Genomic DNA, 26,537 nt, shown 5'->3' with positions numbered 1-26,537 from the left:
TTGTTTCATTTCCAGGTAATGACGGTCTTTTTGGCTGTCACACTCTTGATGGTTGTCGATGTAACTGATTGGCACATAGAAATAGGGTGGCATTGTAATCGCCATGAAAACAGTTCTAAACATTTGTGTGAAAACTGTGTCTGGGGCAGCCGTTTTAAAACATATCAAGTATTATATAACGGTGGTCGGGAGCTACAATTGGAAAAGCTTGCAAACATTACAGTCCTTAATGAAAATCAATGTAAACATAAAAAGTTTCTTGTATATAAATGTGATTCTTCAAGTCTGTGTGGAGGTTTTGCGGATCGACAGAAAGGCATAATTTCAACATTTCTTTTGGCTCTTTTGACAAATCGTAAGTTCATTATCGACATGACAAGTCCCTGCAACTTGGAGGAGTTTTTAGAACCAAACGTCTACAATTGGAATCTGTGTAAAGCCTATTTAAAAACCATGCCAAACAAAAATATCAGTAAATTAAATTATGTTGAAAACTATAAGTTCATTAAAGGAATAAATCAGTTTGACTTTGACAGAAACTGGACAAAAGGTGCAGTAGTTCTAAAATTTAACGGCTACGCAATTGATAAGATAAGACAACATAAAGAAACTAAATCAAGATTGGAATGGCTTTTGAATATAACAAACGAAGAGGCTATCCATTTAGTGCTAAATACATTATTTAAACCAGGTGAAAGATTGTTTAATGATGCCATTAATTTTTATAATAATCATATTAACGGAAGAAAGTTAATATGTTCTCATATAAGAAAAGGTAAAAACCCAACACTTCCTACAGATAATAGGCTTCGTTTTGGATCACCAAATGAAACAGTGATATTTGAATATTTGAAAAAACTTGACAAGAATTCGAAAAATGCAATATATATTGCCGCTGATTCAGAGGAAGTGAAACAAAGTGCTAAAGGCAACCTAACTTCATACATCAACATCAATCGAACTATTGTTCATATCGACAGATTAGCACAATTTAAAAAACAAAAATCAGAAGCCTGTGATGGATTTTATACAGCAGTTTTTGAGCAGTTTATTTTATCTTTATGTGATAAACTGATCTTGACACGGAGTGGATTTGGCACAATAGCAGCTTATATCAGAGGAGTTTCCGATGAACTTTTCTTGTATCATCCAAAACTGAAAATAATTGTGGAAACAAACCTTACAAACATACAAAAAGTTTTTAAATTTAAATTTCTTTAACGTCGTTCACCAAAATAAGCAGTGTAATGGCTACATTTGAGCTATTTCAATACCCCGAAAAATGTATGTAACTAAATAAGAAATTAAATTTTCGTATCATTCTGTAGAAGGAATATACATGTATACTCAATAAGGACACCGCACAAAATTTGAAACTGTCTGCTAGGGTATTGTTGTTTTTATAAAATGGATCTGCAATCAGATATGCTTTTTCGTTCATATACAGGCTGTAGACATCCATGTTTAAAAAAGCAACATCAATAAGACAAACTTTCAAATAAAAATGCTATTTCAAGCAACAATGATTAAGAAATTCGCAACCACGGGTATACTGTGCGGATAAAATTTGAAATAGATCAGTTTGATGTTATCTCCTTGTTAAACACATATACTGATAAAAGTTCTAAACCTTGTTAACAAATGCATTTACTGTCAACAAAAATAATAAAAAATGCGTCAATAACAGAAATGTGTATTCTAAATATCACGAGGATGTAATGTTATGAAAAGTGTCTACCATTGACCATTAATGTCGAAATTGTGTCCAAAATGTAATGCTGTATACCAAATATCAGGAGGCTGTGATAAGTAGTTGCTGAAAAAACTGTTACGAAAATTGCCTACAATTGACAATGAATGTTGTAAAGTTAACTATGCAGGTAAATAGGAAGTAGATAAGCGACATATCTGAATCGAATACCACGGTATGGGACCACATTTAAATGCTGTACACATATACCAAATATGAAGAGGCTATGATAAGTAGTTTTACGAAAATTTCATACCATTCACCATTAATGTTGAAAATTTAACTAAGTCGGTAAACTGGGATAAAAGTGGATGAGCGACCGACCTGAAATCAAACACCAAGGTATGGGACCATGTGTTAATGCTGTGTACCAAAGAACAAGAGGCTTTGATGAGTAGTTGCTGAAAAATATTATGAAAATATTTTTCCCGCCCGCCCGCCGCCCGACATTTACCATACTTTAATCCGGGTTTGCACCTGTGCCAAAAAGGAAGCTGAACTGAAGGACGCCTGATCGGTGGTCCTGCTCGACTGTGTTCTATCATGGACCCATGTTGGTCAGACCATACCCTCAAACGTGAAACGCCCCTGTAAATACTGTATAACGAAGGAGGATATCTGTTGCAACGATAAAACTGATTTTCAAATAAGTTTCACATTAATATTACTATCAATTCTAAAATATGTAAACACAAAATCCTCAAACCAATAAAACCTAGACTCTTCAAGACTATTGTTTATGTTAACAAATAAATAAACGGCTAATTTAATAAAGGAAATTTAGTATACGAATTATTTCTTTTTTATTTATGTATTTATTGTATGTATTATATTATTTATTATAGTTTACATGGATATAAACAAATTAATGCTTCTTGCGAATATTTTCTTGTGATCATAACGCGACTGCAAAATACCAGTAAAGACTGCTTCACCAGTAAAGCTGGAACGTCGCCAAATGACCTACATGTATACTGTGTCCGTGTGACATAAAACCCAAACAAACAAACAAACAAACAAACAAACAAACAAACAAGCAAACATGTTGAAAAATACATTGTGGTCTTGATTTTTTATTTGGCTTGGTTCAGTGCGAAATGCATTGTCCCTTGATTCCAAAAGAAGAGATTTCCAGTTGTCTCATTTTAGTCTCGTATATGGGTAAGATCTCTTAGTTACCTCCCTTGTGAGGTTTTTAAAGTATGTTATATATTTTATGTGAATCAAATGTTATAATATACATTGTATTTCCTCTAATACATTAATTCTTTTAATGTTACACACAACTTTATCTCAGAACCGCATTAGAAACACGGGATTTATTGCTCTACCACATTCGATAATCTATTTGGTAAGTTAGCGACAATATTTCTGAAATAGTTTTAATGATTATATATAACATTGATATAGATATATACATGTAACATTATATAGAAATATACAATGCTCATCTCGCCCTGTTTGATCAATTACATCATTATGCCTTAGAAATCCATAGTTTTTAATTGCTTATAAATGTCAAACATATGTTTAATAATGCTTTAATAAGGGAGTAGCTGTAGCATGTAAGATATTTACAACTAAAGAAAGTAGCACTGAAGTCTCATAATGGCAGCTAAATGTAAAAGTAGTACTTTGACTTCCATATCAAATACTACAAATGTAATTGTCTATAATTATACCGATTGCCAACAAAGCAAAGAAAATTAAAGATAGTTCAATATGTGACAATTGAGTGTTTTGTTTTGAAACTGTAACAAGATATCAAAAGTTTTTTGATAAAAAAAATGGCATTTCTAAGGCGTATCGGGCCTTTAAGGCGTCTGCCAAAATATCAACTTGTTTTCTTCTTTTCTCCTTTCAGCATATTTTATTTGAACCTACGGTAATTTCCAGTCTTTTCATATGATATACATTACATGATTTCTTTTTGATCTATACATTTAAGCTGTTGGCCCTTTCATATGTGGTTTTTCTTTTTATATTCAAACATTATAGATTTTAGAGCACATTGTGTGCACATGCTGCACCCTGTTCATACACATTTCTCAATTTTGACGAATAAAATATTAAGATACAACAGGTTATATAAATAAATGCACATATGGCATATGAAGTGTGTTTTATCGGAAGGACTATGGAAACACAAAATAAGCATTGTTTGTAATACACTTTAAGTAATTTATGACATGCAACCAGATGTTCAAGGAGTTTGTTATTTTACAAGTTATTTTATAGCTGTTACATGTATTAAAATTGTGTTTATACATCCTCAACCAGACCTGTAAGGCAGACAGAAGATGAGTTATATAAATTATTTAGAATTTAAAGAACTGAGTCTGTCGTTAACAACAGCAACGATCTATGTCATGATATTAGGAAATGGTAAACAAAATAAAAATAAACGTGATAATTATTATGATGAATACTGTATACCAATCATCTGATTATTAAGACTGTTAATAAATAGAGAATCTAAATGCCATTACTGAAATCAAAATGAAATCTCTATGCCCCTTGAAACAGCTGCCTAAAAGTTCATGGAAATAATGTATACACACAATCATATTAATTTCACGCAAATATTAATCCCTTATTTTAATTACTTTATTACTGACTATCATAGCTAAACTTAACATTTCTCCTGTGCTATTTTGTTTTTACATTGAGAGTTTCAAATATATTTGTCTTTAATGCCCGGTCACATATTCACGGATAACGCTACGGAAGAGCTTAATCCTTCACAGATTACTACGGAAAAGTGAAATTCGTAGTCCGCACAACAGTATGAGTATAGAGTACGACGGATTTACCGCCAAAATGTAGGTAAAAGACCCAGGAGAGGCACGGATTGTTACTGACAGACATGGTTTGACACGGAGCGACACGAATCAGGACGGACGCACTACGGATACACTACGGTCTGCTACGGTATAAGCACAGGTTAGTACGAGTAAGTACGGTCTGATACGGAGAAAAACGAATTGCCACGGATCAATACGGCCCTATTTATCCCTCTACAACCTCTTGCATGCTCATTTTCAAAATGCTTCACGAGAAAAGAACATTTCGAAAACGAATTGCAGAGTTCAATTATCCTTGCGGTGAGGATTTGGTCTCATCGCGTCGACGCCGGATCCTCAGCAACAAGTTCGGCGGCCATGAGAGCCTCATACTGGGCATGAAGGGGTCTTCGTTAAAGCCAATCTCTAGTCCACCGTCTCTTCTCAGGGCTCTGTCTTCTCTTACCTTATTAAATATATAATCATTAATGAAAAATGATGATCAATACTGGCTCTCTATTGATTTTAAAATTGGCTGTTCATTTTATATTTACATTAATCAGAAGGTCGAACGTATAGCGGTGTGATACTCCTTAAAGCGAGGTGAAATCATGCGATACGGACTAATGGCGGATTTATTCATGTTAACACACGTCAGAGTGAGTGTAGTTTATTACTTATTTCATAAATCTTCGATTACAATTGCATATTTTGTATTGAAGATGTGAAGATAGGACCGACACACATTTCATCAAAATAACAGAGGCTTAAATAAAACATAATTTAAAAATTATTGAAGGTAAACTGACGGCAACTGATTTTGTGTCGGTGAATAAGCAAGCTTATATAAATATAGTTAATTTCTTTTTCTTCTTTATTCTATAAGGGTAATCATAATTGAGTTGCACAGGAATTACCTTTGTGCTCCGATATGCATAGACGCTTACTGGTCAAAATATTTGAGTGTACGCTGGGTTTTGGGCGATAAAATAACTGTACGCTGTTAAAAGTTCGATATTTCTTTCATTTTCACATCTGTTGTACAAGTTTCATAACTCTAGCACCAATTTTCCAAGATTTTATTTCTTTTACTTGAAAAATGTTATTTATTACTTGAATTCTTTAGGTTGAAAGGTATCTACCTCAAACTTCAAATACATATTCCTTATCATCAACCAGATCTTATATGACAAGGTTCTTAACTCTTGAAGCAATTTTAGATTTATCTCCCTTTGAACTTAGATTTGAAAAAAAAATTATAACTTCTTTATTTTTTAAGGTATTTCCTTAAAACTTCAAATATATAGTTCTTATCATTACACACATGCTGTGTGACAAGTTCTATAACTCTAGTGTGACTATCTCCAGAATTATTTCCCTTTGAACTTGGAATTTATGTTAAAAACTACAACATCTTGTCATACGAAGAAATAGAATTATATCAAAATTGATTTTTCTTTCATAGTTTTGTTTTCCTTACTGCGTCCAGTATTTAATAAGTCGAGCTTCGCTGTCTCATGTGACAGTCTTGTTTTCAAAAGTTAATTATTGGCCGTATAGATGAACTATCTTTTTCTGTTTGGCAGTTAGTATTATCACAGCAGCTTGACATTCTATCAATAAGTAATAGAAAGATCATCAAAACATGAGACTATCTGATTTGTACGAGGGGGTGTAGCCACCCGAGTATTAATCAGATTGCCGATTGTTTTGATATTCTTTCTTTTTTGTATTACGAGGGTTGTTCAAAAAGTAATAGGACTGCAGCTCTACTGTTCACATTTTTAAATTTACGTACAAAATTTTACATGAAACAAATATCGGAACATGTTCTCTATATACAGTGAAAAAATCAAAACAAAATGTAAACAAATGAAATTTCTGTGAAATTTTCAAATGACAAGGGGTACGAAACGCGGCGCACGCTAACAATACAATAATTGACGTTCATGACGTCGTAAAGTAAATCGAAATTGTAATAAGCGTCATTCTTTCTGAAAGTAGTCTCCCTAGTCTCTAGGTGTATGAGTCATGTAACTTTTACTTTGCCTCATATGTGGAGATGAAGCAAGAAAAAAAGCGATCACATTCTCGATCCACTGTTTCAAAAAAACAAAATAAAATAAATGCCCGATAGCCGGCCATTCTCCGGGTTTTCTCGTCTTTTTGAGTAACCATGGAACTCAATAGGACTGAAAATGTTAAAGCAAAAGCAATTTATTTTATTAATTTACTCATGTCATTGTATGTTTTTAGAACAATATGATTATATACAGAACAATAAAGATATTTCTCAATTGAAAAGTATCTTGTTCTACTTAGCACAGTCTATCGTTTATTAAAACAAGTTTTCGGGAAACACTACTAATTATTACCGTTAACTATTACATTAATTTATTGATTACACGTATATCTAGTTAAATACAATAAAAAGTGTTGATAACAAATGTCTTATTTACAATCCTTTGGTTAAAACTGAATAAGTAGTCCCGAAGCAGATACAAACAACGATAAACAGTTCGCGCACCGTTTACTGTGGATTCTTTTGTAGCGCTTTTGCAATTGACGTCACTAACGTCCCGTCAATTTTCAACATTCATCCTCGCCCTTTCTCGTTAGTGATCTTGTATTTGCAGTTTTTGATCATGAATTGCTTGTGCCAGCTGAAAACAAGTGTCCTGATGGCAGGATAATTTTCCTTTGTTTATTTAATCATTGTGTGTGTATCTGAATGATTATAGTCAATATGTTGGCAAAATTTAACGATTGCACACATTTTCTGTTTGTTAACAAATGTCATATTTCTACATCTAACGCTATGACCGCTGCTGTTCAAAACATGATTAATAGGCCATTTCATGTCCGAATGACGTCTAATTTGGACATAATGTCACATTAATATATTTTAACGTATTGATGGAATACATGGGAAAACAAATAGTTATTTATGAATAAATTAGAAGTAGAACTTAGCTCCAATAAATATATTTATGTGCTGCGCCGGGTGCGTGTTACCATGGTTATTCAATATCAAAGGAAAAGCGCGTTTAGCACAATATATTAAAAACTTATGTTTGATTTGTAGAAAACATTTTACGGTTGCTATACATATGAAAATATTCTAAATTAAATGAAATTTGAGTACGCAAGACTCCCAGTCCTATTTCTTTTTGAACAACCCTCGTATAGTTATACACAAAAAAACGTTTCCTATTGTCACAATATGAAAACCCGGAAAAAAATAACCAATGAACGAGCATCTGAATATGATGTTTCTGTCGCTTGCCCTTTCTCTTCCGTCAACAGTAAACCCCAGCAAAACGGGTAACTAATGTTAACGAACTGTGCATGTATATTTATATGATTTAACCCTAGAAAGGTCCCAAAACTATGAGACAATTTGTATATAAAGTCAAATAAATAAGAAATAAATCGAAACACCCATGCTCTTTAATTTTAAAGGGACTCCACTGAGGTTTTTTTTGACATGACGGGACTGGAAATAATTTTTTGAGATTATTACTCTATTCGATGTAGATCTATACTTATAACTTTTGTGCAAAATATCAGATCATTAGCTCGCTCCGTTTTTCCAGAATAATTATTATAATTGTGAAAAATGACCCAAAACTGGAAAAAGCGTTTAAACGCTATTCGCTCAAATCGGACTGAGCTTGTCACAAACATATGATTTTCAATGTATTTCTTGTATATTTCTTGGTAATATTTTATTTGTATCTCTGTACTAAGTGCTAATGACTATCTATGTGAAAAAATAAATTTTTATGTTTTTACGCTTATAAACCTCAGTGGAGTTCCTTTAACAAACTGTTTATTTCTTGTATAGAGGGGTCCGTATATTTGCCATTAATTCTTATTTGCTTATATTATTCAATTATTGATAGAATGTCAAACTCCTGTGATATAACACAGTGATATTGTATGGAAGACAAAATATTACATTTTACAATCTTTACAACACATAATTGAAAGTTCAGCGCTACTCTCTTCAGTTAACCCCAAAATTAACGGGTATTCAATATCTCACATGCTCTAAATCCATATTAAAGCATTATTAAACACATATACATGTATGACCTTTCCAAAGATTTTTAAATGTGAATTTCTGAGGCATAATGTGCCTTTAAAGTCCAACCAAACTGTATATTAAAATACACCACTGACGCATATTTGAACAATTTACCTTAATTACCTTCTAACTTCTTTTAGATGTGTCCTAATTGTTCTTGGAATTTCTTGTATTTAATATAATATTAAGATGACAACAAGGCAGGTTTGTTCACAGTGAATGGCAAATATGTTTAGTTATTATCCTAATATTAACAGAGAATTCTACAATAATGTAAGCTAGAATGTAACATGCATTTTATAATTGTACCACGGAGTTTATTGTGATCAAAAGCTGCAGCTGATGCCGAATGCTTTCTTGTCTAATGATATCATTAAGCAATTAAATGGATACATTAGTGGCTTAACTCTGACCCTGTGTTCACTTTTAGATTTTAGATTACTTGTGTATCACAATCCTCTTTAAATCTTGATAGGAATATTGCTTTATAAATCATGACAAATTGGAAAATTATATGAAAGTCAGTGGGGACATAAGTCGCCATATCATTGCAAAAAAAACAACAACAAAAAAAAACAACAAAAAAACCCCCAACAAAAACAGGCTTTGTATTGCGTGTAAATAAGGGAGGTAAATCCACACCTGCATTACAGACGTTTGTAATATGGTCTGTTGAGTAGTCTCCCTTATAAGTTAAACACGAGTGTAGGACAAAAGCTGCCCCGGACAAAAGCCATCCCTTATTTTTGTTACGGGAGGGCTTTTGTCCGCCTTGTTAATTTCACGGGAGGACTTTTGTCCGCCGTGTCATTTTCATGGGAGGGCTTTTGTCCGCCCTGTTATTTTCACGGGAGGGCTTTTGTCCGCCCTGTGTCATTTTCACGGGAGGGCTTTTGTCCGCCCTGTGTCATTTTTTGACGGGAGATCTTTTGTCCGGGTGCGCTTTTGTCCGTTTCCCGTTAAACGCTGCAATGCTTATAAGATGAAATTAATAAGACCATGATGAAGAAGATACTTAAAGAGTTAACCATACACTTTTTACAACCACTACTGTGTATAAGAAGGTAAGTTAGTTATATATACCTTAAAACTAATTGCTAAAGTTTACATGTATATATAAGTCAAAATATTTTGAATATTATTACAATCAGGCAGAGAAAAAGTTTGCAAAGAGTAAATCGATAATCTTTATGTAGCAAACAAACTTTGAATTGCAAGTATTTTTTAATATCTTTTCGGAAAGATAAACTGTCCGAGGAGGGCCAAGCATTTCCGTATCGTAAAATGCCTGCCATTTACAGTTTCAAGTGATTATTTTTTATCAATGTATAACCAATAATGATGTTAATATGAATAAATAATCATATCTCAAATCTGTGGCTATGACTTACAAAGAAATTCTACCTTTAGTGTATTAAAAAGGTTTTTAATTTCCTGTAATTTTATTCTGTGATTATGCTTCAAAGCAGTCAATTGACTATGAATTTTCTTTTCATATTTTGATTTCCTTGAAATCATTTTTCTCATCTGAAGGCATGCAACTTTAATATGATGATACAATATTCACTTTTTCTAATTGTATTATTTACTTAGGCGTCTTGGATTTGTAAGTATGCGCAAGTACAATATTTCCATTATTATAGTGATATAAACAAATGATCATAAGCAGTCGTATGGCTTTTCTGACAAAAAAAAAGCATGGCATAGTCTATTGATTAAATTTAGCCGGATGACTGAAATTCTGCATAAACTTTACATTAATAATTAAAATAGGATTTGCATTATTATACTGTAACTTAAAGGTCCAGGGGAAACAACTCTGACAATTGACAAAAAATATATACAACACATTTACTGACCTTGTTAAAATCAGACTAAAAAGTCGTAATTTCGGAACGATAGTGATGCACTGCCCGCTACCTCTATCAGTTTGACCTTGTACAAGAAATACAAGGACTATTTTAGTACATGCATGTATGTGTAGGATACACAGGTCAATATTCCGTGGAATAATAAATTGCATAATTTAAGTGTAGTACTATGTCAAAATCAGTCAGAATTTAACTAGCACTGTCCATTGTTGTAATGACTTTAATTGAAAAAAAAATCTTTGCCATCTTTGCCGAATCAAAGAAAATCTGAGGAGATAAAAAGTTCGAGTCAGTTCACCACCGTGGTTAACATAGGTTTGTGCAATGTTAATGCTATAATGATGAATGTTCCGTGGCGTTATAAAGTAAAATCGAAGCAAACGTTATGTTAAGCTTACTTTTTCTTGCAGTTTGCTGCCCATTTCCTCAGCTGTGATGATTTTAGTCACGTTGATCTCAAGAAGCTAGTTAATTATATATGTTTAAACATCATTTCGAAAAATGAAATTATACCTTCTAGCTGGAGAAATGCAAATACATTGGCATTGTTAACAAGTAGGAAACTAGTAACATGAAATTCATTATTTTAACAAGGAAATTTGCTTCTTCTACGTGTAATCGTGCAGCTCATTGGTTATTTCGAGCAGGTGTCATGTTTAGTAGTATATTATTAGATCTAGTTATAGTAATGATTTTTGACAGGTTATATGGCCCTATATAAACGAATGTTTGTACATTTATATAAATTATATATCCCAAGGTCATATAACCTGTCAACAATCTTTAAAATGAATTTAATATACTGCAAACTTTCTTTATTAGAGAAAACAATGACAAATTTCATACCATAAGATAAAATCAATCCTGTATTTACAAAAGAAACTTATATTTTCTATTTATAATACACCTTTTCTCTTTTCTTGACCTGACGATTCGAAAGACTGTCCCTTTAGCTTTGTGTATTGGCTGGATTTAGAAACTAAGTAGGCCATCAAAATACGGAAAACATGTTTCTCTGCAGTGAGAACTAAATGTTTACAGTGAAAATATCTTTACCATTTTAATTAAAATTATGTCCAAGGTAATGTATCAAATCTATGATTTTCATGAAACTAACGTTAATATTTTTAATTATTGTAAACTTAAGACCTAACTATTCTTTGAATTCTTCGCCAACTCTTAAAAGCATAAAGCTACATTTAGTGAAGAAATGCGTTATACCGGCCCCTACCATGGATTAAGCAACGACGTTCATGGCATTACCAGGCCTACAGTCAAAAATAACATATAGTTATATCAAATATTATAATATATGTATGTTACATGGTAGATGTATCTAAATGACTGTCTTTTACAAGGTTGTTCGTTAACGGATATATACCTTCAATTTTTAATTAAGAAAGCAGTTATGATTGGTATCTTAAAATTTGAAAACGAGAGTTAAAGACAGAAAAAACTGGTTTCATTTGGTTTGATAACATTTTTATAAGCTCCAAATGCCTGCAAATATATATACCTATCTTTCTGCTAAGTAATACGAGAATTATACATGTATAAATGTAACGAATGCCAAGGTTTTATCAGTCAAAGCCTTCATCTATGATACAGAGTAATTCTTTGACCAGTACTGTTTTTAAAGGTCCCCATTTTAACATATAAACACATTGGAAGAAGGACGTAAAAAGCCTAAATTTACTTCAAGCATTTAATCGGGTACATGTATTTGGCAGGTGTGACAGATGGTATTTATTAATTAACAATAAGCATTAAGCAGTCGTCTGTAAGCATTTAAGCAGTTGACATCAGTTAAAGAGTGACTGTAAATCACAATTTTTAGTTCCGATGTGGACAATAAAAATGGTTTACCCGAGTGTCGTCCAAAAACAGGGTCAATCAAATCGAAACTACAATCATAATTCTGACGTTTTGGATGTTCTTCAAGCTTCCAAATTTCTTTTTATCTATAAAGTAAAATGTCCATTCAAACCTTGAACCTGAACATATCGGAATTCAACAGATTTCAGAGAGACACGCAATACAATACTAGCTTGACATTATTCCTGGTAAATCAATACATTTTACATTAAATCACTTAATCCTTTAGTTATTTGATAATACATTTTAGTACTAATGTCCACAAAAATCTTCATACATCACATTTCCAGCATTAAAAAATACATTTTGTATATGAAATAAGCCTTTTAAATATTAACAAATCACAAAGACTATTGTATTAAATATAAAACCTTTTAAAAAATCCATTAGAGATAATTTTTCTCTGTTACTGTTTGAATAGATAAAGCTATCAAATACATTATAGTTAAACAAAAATCAAATAAAAACAACAATGAATTATTGACAACTACACTGTGATATATAAAAAGCACCCTGAAAATTATTTTCTATTACATGATCCTTCATGGACGGACACACTGATTTTCTAAAAAATAATCAAGATGTTTGCTATATATTTAAGATTCTTCAATTTATTTTTTGCAGTAAGTGTTTTATGTTTCCATGCTGTGAGTATGGCAACTTTTAATGATCTACAGAGACTTCACAAGCATCTCACAGAAAGAATGGACATTGATATAAGACCAGTAATTAACCAATCTGATACCGTACATGTCGATGTAGTGCCAGTTCTAACACATTTACATGGACTTGATGAGAAAAATCAAGTTCTTACTTCAACTTTCGCCATGCAACTTTCATGGAAGTATGAAACTTTCACATGGAATTCTTCTGAGTTTGGAGAAGCAGACAGTTTTATTATTTCTGCAGGCAGTGTATGGACACCTGATGTCACCTATCAAAATGCTTTCAGAGAAAACATAGGGGTTTATAAAAGTAAAGAATCAAAAGTTACAATAAAATATGAAGGCATGGCAGTATGGAACACAGGTGCCAATCTTCAGACAGGCTGTAATGTGGACATAAGAAAATATCCTTTTGATACACAAATATGTACAATCTTGTTAGGTAAAATGACCTATTTAGACGTTCAAGAAAGTTTGAGAACAGTGACAAATAAAATGATGATAAAAATGACAGAGGAAAACAATGAATGGATAATTGTAGACACAAATATCAAATACTTAACTCGCCGTCCTTATCTGACTTACATAGAAATACAGATTATTCTAGAAAGGAGATATATATTTTATGTACTAAATGTAATAATACCAGTAGTTATGCTGTCTATGATGAATGTCTTCACTTTCAAGTTACCATCATCTTGTGGTGAAAGGATAGGCTACAATATCTCCTTACTGTTGACCTACGTAGTTCTTTTAAACATGATCAGTGATTCAGTACCAAGAGTGTCCAAATATGTATCATACATTCAACTGTACATTATTACACAGTTTTCTATGGCTATCATCATCTCTATTCTATCAATTACTGTTGTCCGAATGGAGAATGACAAGTATCAAACAAAAGTACCGCAGTTTGTGTCTGTCTTGTTCAGAATTTTCTTAAAATGTAGCAAGAATGTAAGACAGGTGGATGTGACAAATAAAGAAAACGATGATGAAGGCTTGCAAGGACACAAAGATATTGATATTGGAGATAGTACAGGGAATGAGATGAAGGAAACAGTATGCAGCAAAAATCAGACCTTGGTGCAGTTTCTAGACAGTATCTGTTTTTGGACCTTTATGACTTTCTTTGTTACTTCAACAACTGTATGTATGTTAGTAATGGTTCTGTAAATAAATGCTGAAAGTTTACAGCTTACTGAAACAGAGAATGACAAGCAAAATGATGAGATATTTACAAAACAAATTCAAAAATTGATAATCTTTAAATCGTTGATACGGAGTTCTTGAAAAGATGCATTGTTCACATGATAAAACGTTTAAATATTTGGCAAAGCCGAAGTGGAAGTATTTGTGAACACAACTCAATTCAAATAAAATATTAATAGATGAAATTGATAAAAAAGAAATTGGACAAAAACAACTGCCAACCCAAAATAGCCAACTGGATATAATAAGCTTTGTAAAAAGTTCATAGTCGTCATTAAATAACGCTTTAAAAGATTGACAATATCTGGTCGAGTGTATAAATGCTGTCAAGGCTATGTTCTATGATTGTCGTTTTCCTATGATGATCCCTGGTCTCCTTGTATATTTCATCGGTCACAAGGCAAGTTTCATTATTAATACTGTTTATATTCGCCGTGTCCACTGAAACCACCTAACGAAGCATAATTGCAATGACTTTATATGTTTAACGGACACATAAAAAATAAAATTGATTTGAATTAATTTTTAATACCTGAAAAAATAGTGCTCTGAATGTTAAGGGAACTATAGCAAATATAGAAATACCATAATATTTATAATTTAATTACAAATTATATTAAAATACTTTGTTAAATGTCAAACAGTGTAATGGAAAATAGACCGGATCAAAAAAGAATACAGCAACGGATATGAGAATTAAACACTCTTAATAAAAGTAACTTATGTAAAGTATTTTTTGTTGGGTTTTATGTCGAATCAACACTGTTCATGCTTAACTGGTAGAGGAAGATCTCAGCAGTCCCCCGTGCATTATTTCAGGTTCGAGTTGGCACTCAAGTAGAACAACTAATGTTCCGTAAACTCGCTGGACAGCTTCTTCACATTATACTATCAAAAGTCAAAATCCAAAGATTCGAACCTACAATTGTGAGGGGCTGTCAACGGCCCCGACGACAAGGCCAGCAACGCATTTTATGTAATTCAAGAAATTTATTTAACATACGCAGATGTGCACCAATGCGGATATCTGTGACACCTATAAGACATGAGTAGGCACATGTTTACATTTCTATGTGTGAAAGATTCAATTTAACAAACGTAGCGAGGACATTACACCATTTATTTACTATCCTGCACACCCATTCGTTCGAAAAGAATATACGCTGTTCATAGAACAGTAAAATCAGACTTTATTGTAGTCACTTAATATGTTTCTTATCTAAGATGCCTTACATGTGTTTCATTCTTTCACAAGTGTGAATTAGGAATTCTAGAAGCGGTTTATGCAACTCTTGCCCTATAGATGGTGTTGTCTTGTCCATGCTCGAGATACCGGCTTATCTCAAACAAACAGGCTCATAACTTGAGCTATTTTTTATATTGAGAGAAGTAAATGCATAATTTGTGTGTGGCAAGAATGAATCAGGCAGCCATGGAAGATGGTTTGATCATTACAACATCTTCAAGGTGTTGTGACCTACACATAAATATATACCAAGCTACGTTCTTGATTTTGTTTAAGACAGATTTTTAAGATAAAACATAATGCAAGCCTGGGTTTCACACAGCTACCTAATATATTACTTAAAGTGCATGTGTATACAATTATTCCATTACTTCTACGGTAAAGAATAACATTAAAACACACATAAATAAATATAGTTTTATTCTAAACTAGATATGAAATGATAAATGACTTACATTGATTGTGATTGGATAGAAAATGTTAATATGATACAAGTTATTATAAGTTTAGATTGACAGTATTGTCAATATAAGGTTGATAAAAACTTCAATTACCATGAGTATAATTCATTATAAAATGTAACATCATTGTAAAACATATAAATCCTTTCCCACAATATTAATAATTTAATCAACCATTTCATAACTTGATTTAAACAGTCAAAGCCTTTTCACAGCAAAATTTGTATACATAGTAATTAATAGATTTGATATTAAACTTGATATAAAAAGTTAAAACTATAAAGGTACGAAATAGAATCTGGCAGTGTAAGGATACATCTGTAAATAAATAGGTATACATTCAATCTTATTCAATCATGTCATGTTGAACATTGTTACACTGTGCACTTCATGATTAGTAAAATTCACATATGAAGGTGAATATTTATCATGGTTTTGGAAAAAAAAAGAAAATAAGTTTCAAAAGGAAAATAATGACCTTTCTTCTAACGCTGGTAGTTAACATGTGTTATATAAGTTTCAAGTGAATATCTGTTACAGTTTTTGAGAAAATTTGGAAAATTTGATAGTTTCTGAGATAAAGTTGAAAAAGGGTAATAAAGTTTTTAAAAAAATGAAATTAAGATTATCTGTCTTATATAGTATCACCCTTTTCATTCTGAACAAGTATAGCAAGTTAGGAGTGAATCCTGTGATAGTTGCTGAGAAAATGGACGTTAAAAATGATAAACCAATAAACCTGCATGCATGCCTCCAGATGAGCCAAAAATATTTTAAGAAAATCAAACTTGAGAAAAGAGAAAATATTCAAGATTCAACCATAGTTTATATGTTTTATGTGATTAATGACTGTTTTTGGATTTTGCAGTATTTATCACAATATTTCTACTGCCTGACTAACTTAGTAAGGCCTATTTTGACCTCTTTTTCAGTAACAAACATAGATTATAAGTGCTGTTTGCAACATGGAAATTACTTTCTTTGTTCACTTCACATTAATTTACTTTTAACTACATTTTCATATTAAAAAAATTAATCTGGAGGCATGCTGATTTAAAATATAATAATTATATCTAATAATATCATTTGCTATGTCATTATCTTACAGTGTCAGAAATATATATATCACAGTTTACATTCGTATCACAGGATAGTTAGTCTGTTGTCGGGGAAGGTATGCTGCTGTTATGTCAAGACATCTTCCTATCACCTATAAATAAAGTAAACATTGTATTAAATACATTCATAAATTGTAAACAGAAATGAATCTTCATGTATATCAAGCTTTTAAGTGTGTTATATTTGATACTAGCATGATTGAAAAAGAACAATTAGAATGGAATATATGCATAACCTAGCAAGTTTATTCTAAGAAGTGTTGGATATTAACCTTTAAGGGAAACTAGAACAGATTCTCCAGGTTATGTATAAAAAGATTTTGTCTTAACCTGGATAAAAGAAACTTATATAAAAATGATATGCAATCAATTTACAGACATGGACATGGATGGACACTTTTTACATTACAAAAATTAACGAAATATGACAATGATAATGTTTTTGACTTTAAGCAAAATGATTGTTTGTTAGTTTGATTGGGTTTTATGTCACAATGACACAGTTTTATAGGTCATATTGAAATGTTCCAGCTTTACTGGTGCGGGAAGACCTTAGGTGCCCTTCTGTACATTATGTTAGGCATGCACCTGCACCTGAGTAGAAACACCAATGTTCTGTAATCTAGCTAGATAGCTTCCTCACATGAAATAATCCAAAGTCCTTGTCGGGATTCTTAAACAAAATGATAAAGAACTTCATTATCATGACACATAAATAGAAAAGTAGATACTTGTCTGGTATGCTGAGGAAGAATAATTCCATCGTCTAACACACGAGAACTAATGTAGAAGGCAGATGTTTCCAGCAAATATTTCTGTGTTAACTTCTTCTCCAATTCTGCTTTCGCCTCAGTATTGTCAACATCTTTCCTATCAAACTTTTCCTGCATAAATAATAATAGTTAAATGTAATACAGCAAAATTACCGGAGACAAATCTCAGTCATTCACTTATGCTCGATAAAACATGAAAGCTTTACTAAGCAAATGTAAGAATTTCAATTTGGTTTTATAATAATCAGAGGTTCACAAAAATATCAAATAACATTACAATGGTCAATAATTATCTGTAAATTATACAGTAAAAAAGCCTATTTTCAAAACCCAGTTGCCCCCTTGGTAACCAGTGATGGAGAAAATGTGCAATATTCACCACTTCATTAGGTACAACTATTCTCTAGTTATTATTAGATCAACCAAAGAGTAAGAAATACACACAGTTTTCCTGTTAAAGGGGGTAATAAAAACACTACCTGCATTATTGCTTGCACAATCTGGGAGCCTTTCATCATACCTATTGCAGCATTTGGCCATGAAAAAATTAGAATTGGGCTACATGAACGTCCACACTGGAATAAATAAGACCATATTTATATACAATGCATTCAAATTTTAATAGTGAACAAGTATAATAAGATTAAAGTAACTATCTTTGATAAATTTTGATAAATTTACTTAGCAAAAATGTTGACAAGGGAAAAAAAAAACCAAGTCGAAAAATGGCATATCTTCGCCAATGATATGCCCTGGGATTGTATGAATCAAAATATTAAGTTTAATTTAATTGTAAAATCTTTGAAAATACTGAAATTAATGATCAAAAACGAAACCTAATCAAACACTGACAAGGGGCTGAGCCTTTTTAAAGCTAAAAATAAGGATCCTTTAGATCCATGGCTGTGGATTTATATTTCTATCTATATTACTTTTAAGCAATTACCAACTACTTACCATCAGAAAATTTGAAGGTCCAATACTATTACCAATCACAAAAGAGATCTTTGGTACTTTAGCACAGCTTACAGCTGCCATCATTTTAGCATGATCTCGAACAAAATTACCACCCGTTAAACCTGAAACAAACAAAAATATTTGCATTACTTCTGCAAAAAGCTAACCAAAAGTTATGTGAAAGAGAAATCTTCCAAGAGAAATTTAATTGATAATTGCAAAACAAATACAGCACTCAATGATTCTATTTAAAGACACAAAACATAAAATTTTAACAAGACTGAAATTAAAACACATGTGGTCCAATCATTTTTTTATTTTGGGTTGATTATTTCAAACATGATATGTTTTTCAAACTTAAAGCACTAGATGAGGTTTTTAAATGAAGTCAGTTCATGGTTAGAAATTATATGGTATGATTACATTAAATTAATTGTTAAAAAATTTAAATGATTTTTGTTTATCATGATTTACCTGAGATTAAAAAAACCCATTATTTTCATCAGAAGAATTTGTTTAGTTTAAATTAATCTTTCAACCTACCAAATGTATTATCTGTGGATTGAGAGACAGTGTTATGTAGAAAAACAATTGGAATGTTACGTTCTGAACACATCTGGACAAAATGAGCTCCTTTAGCGGCAGCTGTATCTGTTATTTCACCATTGTTCCCTATTATACCCACCAAATACCTGTACCAAAAAATTAACATCATAATTTGAAATGAATGAACATATTGCTCAGTTCACAAATCAGATATTTATATAAAAGTAAAAATGTTTTACATTAGAAAAACTAAAAAAAAACAACATTATAATACTGCACGTTTGCAACGTCACTTTTCATTGGATAATTGTGACGTTTTTATAGCTTTATATACACGGCTGCTGTCGATTTATGAAGAAATCTCACTTTTCTCACTAAAAATGATGCTTGTTGTATTATAAATTCATTATAAATATTTCTGACAGGTTATATGGCCGTATATAAACGGTTGTTTTCAATATAACCCTCACCTAGCGGCTCAGGTTATATTTACAACCAACCGTTTATATAGGGCCATATAACCTGACAAAAATCTTTATAACTAATAATATAACCATATTTAGTTAGAATATATGACATTTGTCATACAGGACTTGACCAAAAGGACTTTTCAATGACTTTTTATCAATTTTCAAGGAGTATATTAGTCGCAAGTCCAATATATTGGGTTTGTTTGTAGATTATGTTGGTCAAGCCCAACTTCTAATAGTTATTGCTAATAAACATATAGCATCATAAAAATTCAGAAAATGTCCATTGTCTTGCCTTTCAAGCTTTTTTAAATTTTCTTTCAATATCATGCTCAATAATTAACAAAAACTCTCAAACAATGTAGTTATCAATTTAAAATAAAATACAAACATAAATCTATTTTTCATATGGGCCATACTGGTTAAGTAAAGGGCTTTACAAATTAATGACAACTTTTTGAACAAAAAAAAATATTTGTACATGCTGACAGTGCATGGGCAAATATTTCATTCAAAAATTTTCCCTTGAAACGTTTGACAGGTTTAAATCCTTGTATCTGAATAAGCCAACCAGATTTTGCAGACTGTGTGACGGCCATTTTTTTATCTGTTGTATAAGTTATTTCATTAAATAAGAGGTTTTAATCATTATAATCATGAAAAATATCTCAAAGCGACGTCATATTTGTAGGACTATAATCGTTATGACAATTCAGGCTCTTCATCAGGCATAATGATGGAACAAAAGTTATAAAACAGTTTTATTTATGAAAAACTACCTTTAACAAGATTTATTTGCAATTATATAGAACAAAAAGAGTTTCCTTGAGCAAGAAACTTTACATTCATTGCATAGTACTTGTTGGTTTCAAGAATGGATTCATGAGTGGTTTAATAAGCATATAGTTTCCAACAAAAACTAAAATAAAATAAATTTGTATAAACTAAACCAATGTCTCACCCTTGAACATGAGCAAATCCTGTAACTAATGTCGTACCATACTGGACTTTGAACTCGCTAAATCTGCTACCATCAACAATTCTTGACAAGACCTGCATTAACACAATAAACATACATCTATCAATCACAGCTACCTGTATAGTAATGCAAGTGTTTTAAAGTATTGAGTACCGAGTCTTAAATCTACATGCCTCCAGATAAGCCAAAATATTTCAAGAAATCATACTTGAGAAAAATGCACTAAGATTTTAAGAAAGGTAAAAAGACTCAAGATTTAATAATAATTTACATGTAATGTGCGATTAATGTCTGGCTTTGTTTATTTCTCACCATATTTCTATTGCATTTAACTATCATAGTAAGGGATATTTTTGCAAATTATGACCTTTTTTGGGGGTATTTTGCGTAGATTTAAGGCGCCGTTTGCAATGTGTAAATAACTTTCTTTGTTCACTTGACAATATTTTGCTTTTAAATACATTTCAACATTTTCGTGAAAATCATCATGAATCTAGAGGCATCTTTGATACTTGTTCTTTAATAACAACATATAAATTTAACCCAAACAAAAAAAAGATAGGAATGAATCAGTATAATAAATGATAAACAAATTTACCATTTATTCCCAATTTATTATAGATGGAAATGACATGCAAATGAGCCAATGCATTATGAATAAATTGTTAATTAATCAGGTTAACAAATGGGTTATGAATTTGGTCCTTCTCTTGACTTAGTCAATGAATTATCAACAAATCAGGTCACTCAATTGGCAATAAATTAGGTTCGCTGATCACCTGATTCATTAATGAATTGCAAATAAATTGTTAATGAATCACTAATAAATTGTATTTTTTCTTCTTCCATAAACCGAAATTCAATGTATTAATGAATCATTAACAAATCAGGTTTGTCTGCATATATTCATCTAATGGATTTTGAATAAATGCAGGTTCCAATGATGGTGTCAATTCCGGAGAAAAATATGAAAATAATAATAATAATAACACATCTTGATAAATTTTATTTATTTTTCTTTTATTTTTTACAAAGAAAAACTGACTAGATTAATCAAGAACATACAACAAGATTAAAATTTGTGAAAAAATCTATGCCACCACATCATAACATTGAAAACTCATAATGTACGTGCATAGCTCATTTCATAAATATCCCTGCAAATAAAACAGGTAATGTCAGGTAAACAAGTAAAGGGGAATAATTCTGGAAATATGCGTGCTTGTTGTTAGGAATATATTTCTAGTTTTAAAAACTAGGGCTTTATGTCAGTCTGAAAACATCTTTGCCTTCCTTTTCAGTGTCTGTCTGGAGCTACACCTTTTTTATTCCTATAATCATTTAATGTTGAATCTCTATACTGAGGCAATGAATGGCATACTCTGAAATAGAAAAGAAAATTCTCATAAAAAGTATCATATTTATAAATAAAATATCAAAATTTAAACTTAGACTTCTGACATATCACTCTGAAAAAAGTATGATATATTTTTGTTATATTTGCAATACAATCTTAATTTGAATTTCAACTCGAGGCAAATACACTAAAGGACTCAACCAAGCTTTGGACTGTACATGTTCTATTGAATAAAAACCAGCAGTATATTTCACAAAGTCTGATGATAGATAAATATTTGTTGATAAAACAAACGGGTGAATGTTCGATTTCATTTTCAACAGAGGAATGAACAAATATTTTGTAGCAAGTCCAGTTTTTTACCATTTGCTTCAATTAAATTTAAAACGAAATTGAAAGGCTATGACATTGAATTACTATATGTACATGAACAAAATTCAGATTGAGAAGTATTATTTTTCATCATTTACTTAATATTTAAAAAGCACATTGTCATTTTTAAAATGATTGATATATATGTAGCCCTATACTTACGCTTCAAAGACTCATATATGTCATTTCCTTAGAATGCCCTCGTCCCATAACTAATAGCAAACTCTTCACGATCAAAGAAGCCGTCCATCTGCATTTTATTATCTCCCGTTCATCTGCTTTTTATGCCATCTCATCAGAGTTGCTGATTTTTACGTTCTGTCCTTTCTTTGCTGCTCTTTTCAGTTGTCTGCGAGATAACTAAGTAAAAGAAAAATAGTCTTCTGAAGTCACTTAAAATAAAAAAAGAACATCATTTTTCATCGCATTCAAATGTGCAGATGAGCTCAGTGTGAACTGGGACATAGGTATGTCCCAGGTGTGAAACAATGAAGATTTATGTTTTTAAAATGGGCTGTACATAGATATCCTCATAAACAATGCATGTACATGCGTGCATATTTTAAAACTTGTATCTTGTATCATAAATATTTTTCATGCCATTAGGGTGGGACGAATCGTCACTAAAATGGGGTGAGTCCTTATGGGGCGAATCGATCGTTATCCTAATCTGCACATTACTCCAGTAAATTTTATTTTTTGTCAACTTACATATGATATAGATCTAGAAGGTTTTTAAAAACGCTATGTAGAACGAAAAGAAAATTTTGAACTTACCGTCTATCAGTAGTCTAGATGCCTTGATATTGTTTTTTATCCATATTTTTGTGTAACACCACAAGTTTTCATCTTCCAAAAAAACCGCCTTTTTCCTATGTATAGAATTAATGCAAACGAAATGTTATTCCTAGCTACTATAGTATTGTATAAATTAAGTTCCTAATTTTGCACCTGCAATGACAAAATCAGTTGTAAGTTAGTTTGTTTCTGACATTTGTTATATCCAAAAGAAAGAAAACTGTTTGTATGGTAAGATATCTTTTTTCTGAAATGGCAAAAAAATTTCGTTTCCTATTAATTTTGTTCTGTTGTCGGCTGATAGGGGGCGCTCGGTAGGCTGCAGTTCCCTGCAATATCTTATCGTTTAATCGCGCGACTGGGAGCCATGCTGTTCAAAACAATAAACTAACAACAGATGTTAAGTCCGAGAGAATTAAGTCGCTTTTTTACGACATTTTACCTTTTTACGCATATACGTTAATCTATTCGACAGTTTTTTTACTGATAATGATAGATCTAATCATAAAAAGCCGTGGGTATGGATCAGATTGCGTATTAACAATAATTAAGAAAGACAAAAACTGATCTTGATCACTCAAAAATAAAATCTACATGCAAATTAGTTAGACATATTTAACAGTAAAACGAGATTGTTTAATTGACTCTTTTTTTACGTTTTGCGCTGAGCATTGAATTAATAATATGGTGATGCTTAAACTAAGAGACTTGAAAAACCCATATATATTTTCCAGTGACTGATTAAAAACAAGTACGGTAATAAGTAAAGGGAAATTAAAAAAATATTTGTATAGTTGAGAGGGGTTTAGTTGTTATGAACAATAAAACAAAAGGGCCTACATCTGAAGTACAATGAATATGTTATGAATTGTATTGAATAAATCCTGCAAAATCTCTGATTTTAATGAATCATGAACAACTTGTGAATATCTCAGAACTTTAAACTGTAATGAATTTGTAATAAATGGTATTAAATGCAGTCGGGAAAAGTTCTATTTCCAATAAATCATGAATAAATTGTATACATTCCAGTTCAAGTGTAATGAATTTGCAATAAATTGTATTGAATATATCTTATGTTTGTAATCAATGGTTAATAAATCTGTTTTTGTAATGAATCTATAATAAATGGGATCTTTTCTTTCCAGTAAAAGCACAATTTATTTATGATTCATTTAGTGAATCATGAACAAATTGTATTAACAAATCAGGAAAACATGATTTATTCCAGATTTATTCACAATTTTGATATAATTTGTTGATGTATTTTTTGTTTGGGTTATCTATTTTAGAACAAAGACACCTTTCTAATATCCATTGTTTCTTGTTGCTGGGCTTGTATATGACCTTGTATTTGTTCTGGGTCAAACAAAGGCTCCTCTGAGTTTCTAGTTGGACCAGGATGGCTGGGTAGATTAAGGGTTTCTACCAGGTCACGATCAGTTTGAAACACTTCATTCTCATCTGCAGCATAATAGTCTGTGCCGCCACTAACACTGTAATATAATGGTGTATGCATGCAACATTAATTAAATTCCTATGGCTTAATTATAGGGAAACACATTGATAAAGAATGTACAGGGGTTTTTATACTTCAAAATGGGACTTTATTTTCCTTAAAACTACAGCAGTATAACACAATATTCATCTATCATATGAAACTAATTCTGTACAAGAGTGACCAATATACAAATTTAAATACCTGATGTTGACTATAAAGAGATGTTTACTTGGTCTATACTTATGTATATTTTACAAATATGTCTCACACACCCCTACACACCTATATATGATGCACATATAACATCATACATGTCATAAAGTCCCAGACATCCAGGAATGTCACGAAAATCAGCCGACCATCCTGCAAGATATACAGTAGGGTGAACGTGTCAGTTTACACGCAAAACGCACGTTACACGCTATACGAACGCACGTTACACGCTAAACGAACGCACGTTATACGCACGCAAAACGAAACGAAATACGCAGACGCACGCAAAACGATATACGCTAAACGAAATACGCTAAAACGATATATCGCACGCTAAAAGCACGCAAAATGAACGTTTCTAAACTTTATTAAAACATCGTTAATCTTTTAAGTTTTTAACAACTTAAAATAGCTACATGTAGATCGTTTAGCGCGGATAAATTTTGATTATCATATAGAGATCTATAGACCCTTTCATTTAAGTGATAATAGTCAGGAAAGAGTTTCACCTCTTACCGGATGTGACGTAAATGGGGGATAAAAACTATGCATGAAGCATAGAAAGTTAGCTTATTTCTGGGACAGATCTTATGTCCCAGGCTTATTGAAAAGTTAAATGCGTAAATTTACTGATGTTCAATTTATGATGATAAAATGTAAAAATTTACGCATGCATACATAAATTTAATCAAGACAATAGAAAAAATACAAAAACAAAGATTGAGATTAATTCTCGCTACCACGGATTTATAAATCCGTTTCGCTACGGAGTGAAACAGCGAAATTTCAAAGTGAATATATTTATAAGACCTAGATTTTCCCAAATGCCAGGACAAAAAGCCAGTAACTTAATCAAATTTTAATATTTAATAAAAACCAATTCCAACTGAAATTGCCTATTATAAATTAAAATGGTCATTTTCTAGTTTTCTGTGTTATTTTCTGTCATTTAGAAAATTTCGGCGTATTTGTGACAAAGGCTTACAGACACTTCACCCCCAGACACTTCACCCTAGGCCCTTTTTTGCAGACACTTCACCCCTCAGACAGTTCACCCCTCATTTTAAGAAATTTGATTGAGACACTTCACCCCTCATTTTTTTTTATTTTGTGTTTTACAATTATTTATGTAGATAATGTTAAATACATTCAATAGTGATTGAGTATGTTTATTGTTTTAACCCATTGTCTAATAAATTTTGAGTTGATTAAATTCTTGAAGTTTTGTCACTTAAGTTTGTTTTCAGTTTGATCCTTACCATATAATAATCATTGAGTTACGCTCATTTGGTGATGGTTTGTGCATTAATTTGTGCTTAATTAACATAACTGGTGCTATTTATTTGTTTAATAAATGACATTATGAATGATCTTTGTATTAAATGCAGGATAATTGTGTCTGATAATGATGATAAATAATTGATATTTACTATATTTTATAAAGCAACCGATTCATTCATTCATATTCATTTATATTCATGTTATTTATTTATTTATTTT

General features: G+C 31.5%; 3 protein-coding genes across 3 annotated transcripts; 2 read left to right on the top strand and 1 right to left on the bottom strand.

Annotated features, from left to right (window-relative positions):
• Window positions 1–3: 3 nt before the first annotated feature.
• LOC132752932 (uncharacterized) lies at window positions 4–1,359 on the top strand. Its single transcript, XM_060743343.1, has one exon. It carries the CDS (start codon window positions 19–21, stop codon window positions 1,219–1,221), a length of 1,203 nt encoding a protein of 400 aa, XP_060599326.1. The 5' UTR covers window positions 4–18; the 3' UTR covers window positions 1,222–1,359.
• An 11,663-nt stretch (window positions 1,360–13,022) lies between these two features.
• Window positions 13,023–14,210, top strand: LOC132752930 (neuronal acetylcholine receptor subunit alpha-6-like). Its single transcript, XM_060743341.1, has one exon. The coding sequence runs from the start codon at window positions 13,023–13,025 to the stop codon at window positions 14,208–14,210; it is 1,188 nt and encodes a 395-aa protein (XP_060599324.1).
• A 2,307-nt stretch (window positions 14,211–16,517) lies between these two features.
• Window positions 16,518–25,092, bottom strand: LOC132752931 (methylcrotonoyl-CoA carboxylase beta chain, mitochondrial-like). The gene is made up of 7 exons (XM_060743342.1): window positions 24,627–25,092; window positions 20,779–20,870; window positions 19,345–19,493; window positions 18,802–18,923; window positions 18,324–18,419; window positions 17,803–17,955; window positions 16,518–17,163 (listed from the first exon to the last, which is right to left on the bottom strand). The coding sequence occupies exons 1-7, from the start codon at window positions 24,840–24,842 to the stop codon at window positions 17,086–17,088; spliced, it is 906 nt and encodes a 301-aa protein (XP_060599325.1). The 5' UTR covers window positions 24,843–25,092; the 3' UTR covers window positions 16,518–17,085.
• Between the last annotated feature and the right edge of the window lie 1,445 nt (window positions 25,093–26,537).

The sequence above is a fragment of the Ruditapes philippinarum genome, unplaced genomic scaffold (assembly GCF_026571515.1).
Source record: "Ruditapes philippinarum isolate M1 unplaced genomic scaffold, ASM2657151v2 ctg4322_1_1_1_1, whole genome shotgun sequence".
Lineage (NCBI taxonomy): Eukaryota > Metazoa > Mollusca > Bivalvia > Venerida > Veneridae > Ruditapes > Ruditapes philippinarum.
Note: the sequence above shows the minus strand (reverse complement) of the source record. Positions and strands in the feature narration are given on the sequence as shown.

Bases quoted from the DNA above. Each gene is read 5' to 3' on its own strand.
- LOC132752932 (XM_060743343.1), top strand. From the start codon at position 19: ATGACGGTCTTTTTGGCTGTCACACTCTTGATGGTTGTCGATGTAACT.
- LOC132752930 (XM_060743341.1), top strand. From the start codon at position 13,023: ATGGCAACTTTTAATGATCTACAGAGACTTCACAAGCATCTCACAGAA.
- LOC132752931 (XM_060743342.1), bottom strand. From the start codon at position 24,842: ATGCATACACCATTATATTACAGTGTTAGTGGCGGCACAGACTATTAT. The intron at 20,871-24,626 runs GTGTCTTTGTTC...GTGTTAATGCAG, and splicing joins AAACAATGGATATTAGAAAG to GTCTTGTCAAGAATTGTTGA. The intron at 17,956-18,323 runs GTAGTGTTTTTA...TTATTTATGCAG, and splicing joins TTGTGCAAGCAATAATGCAG to GAAAAGTTTGATAGGAAAGA.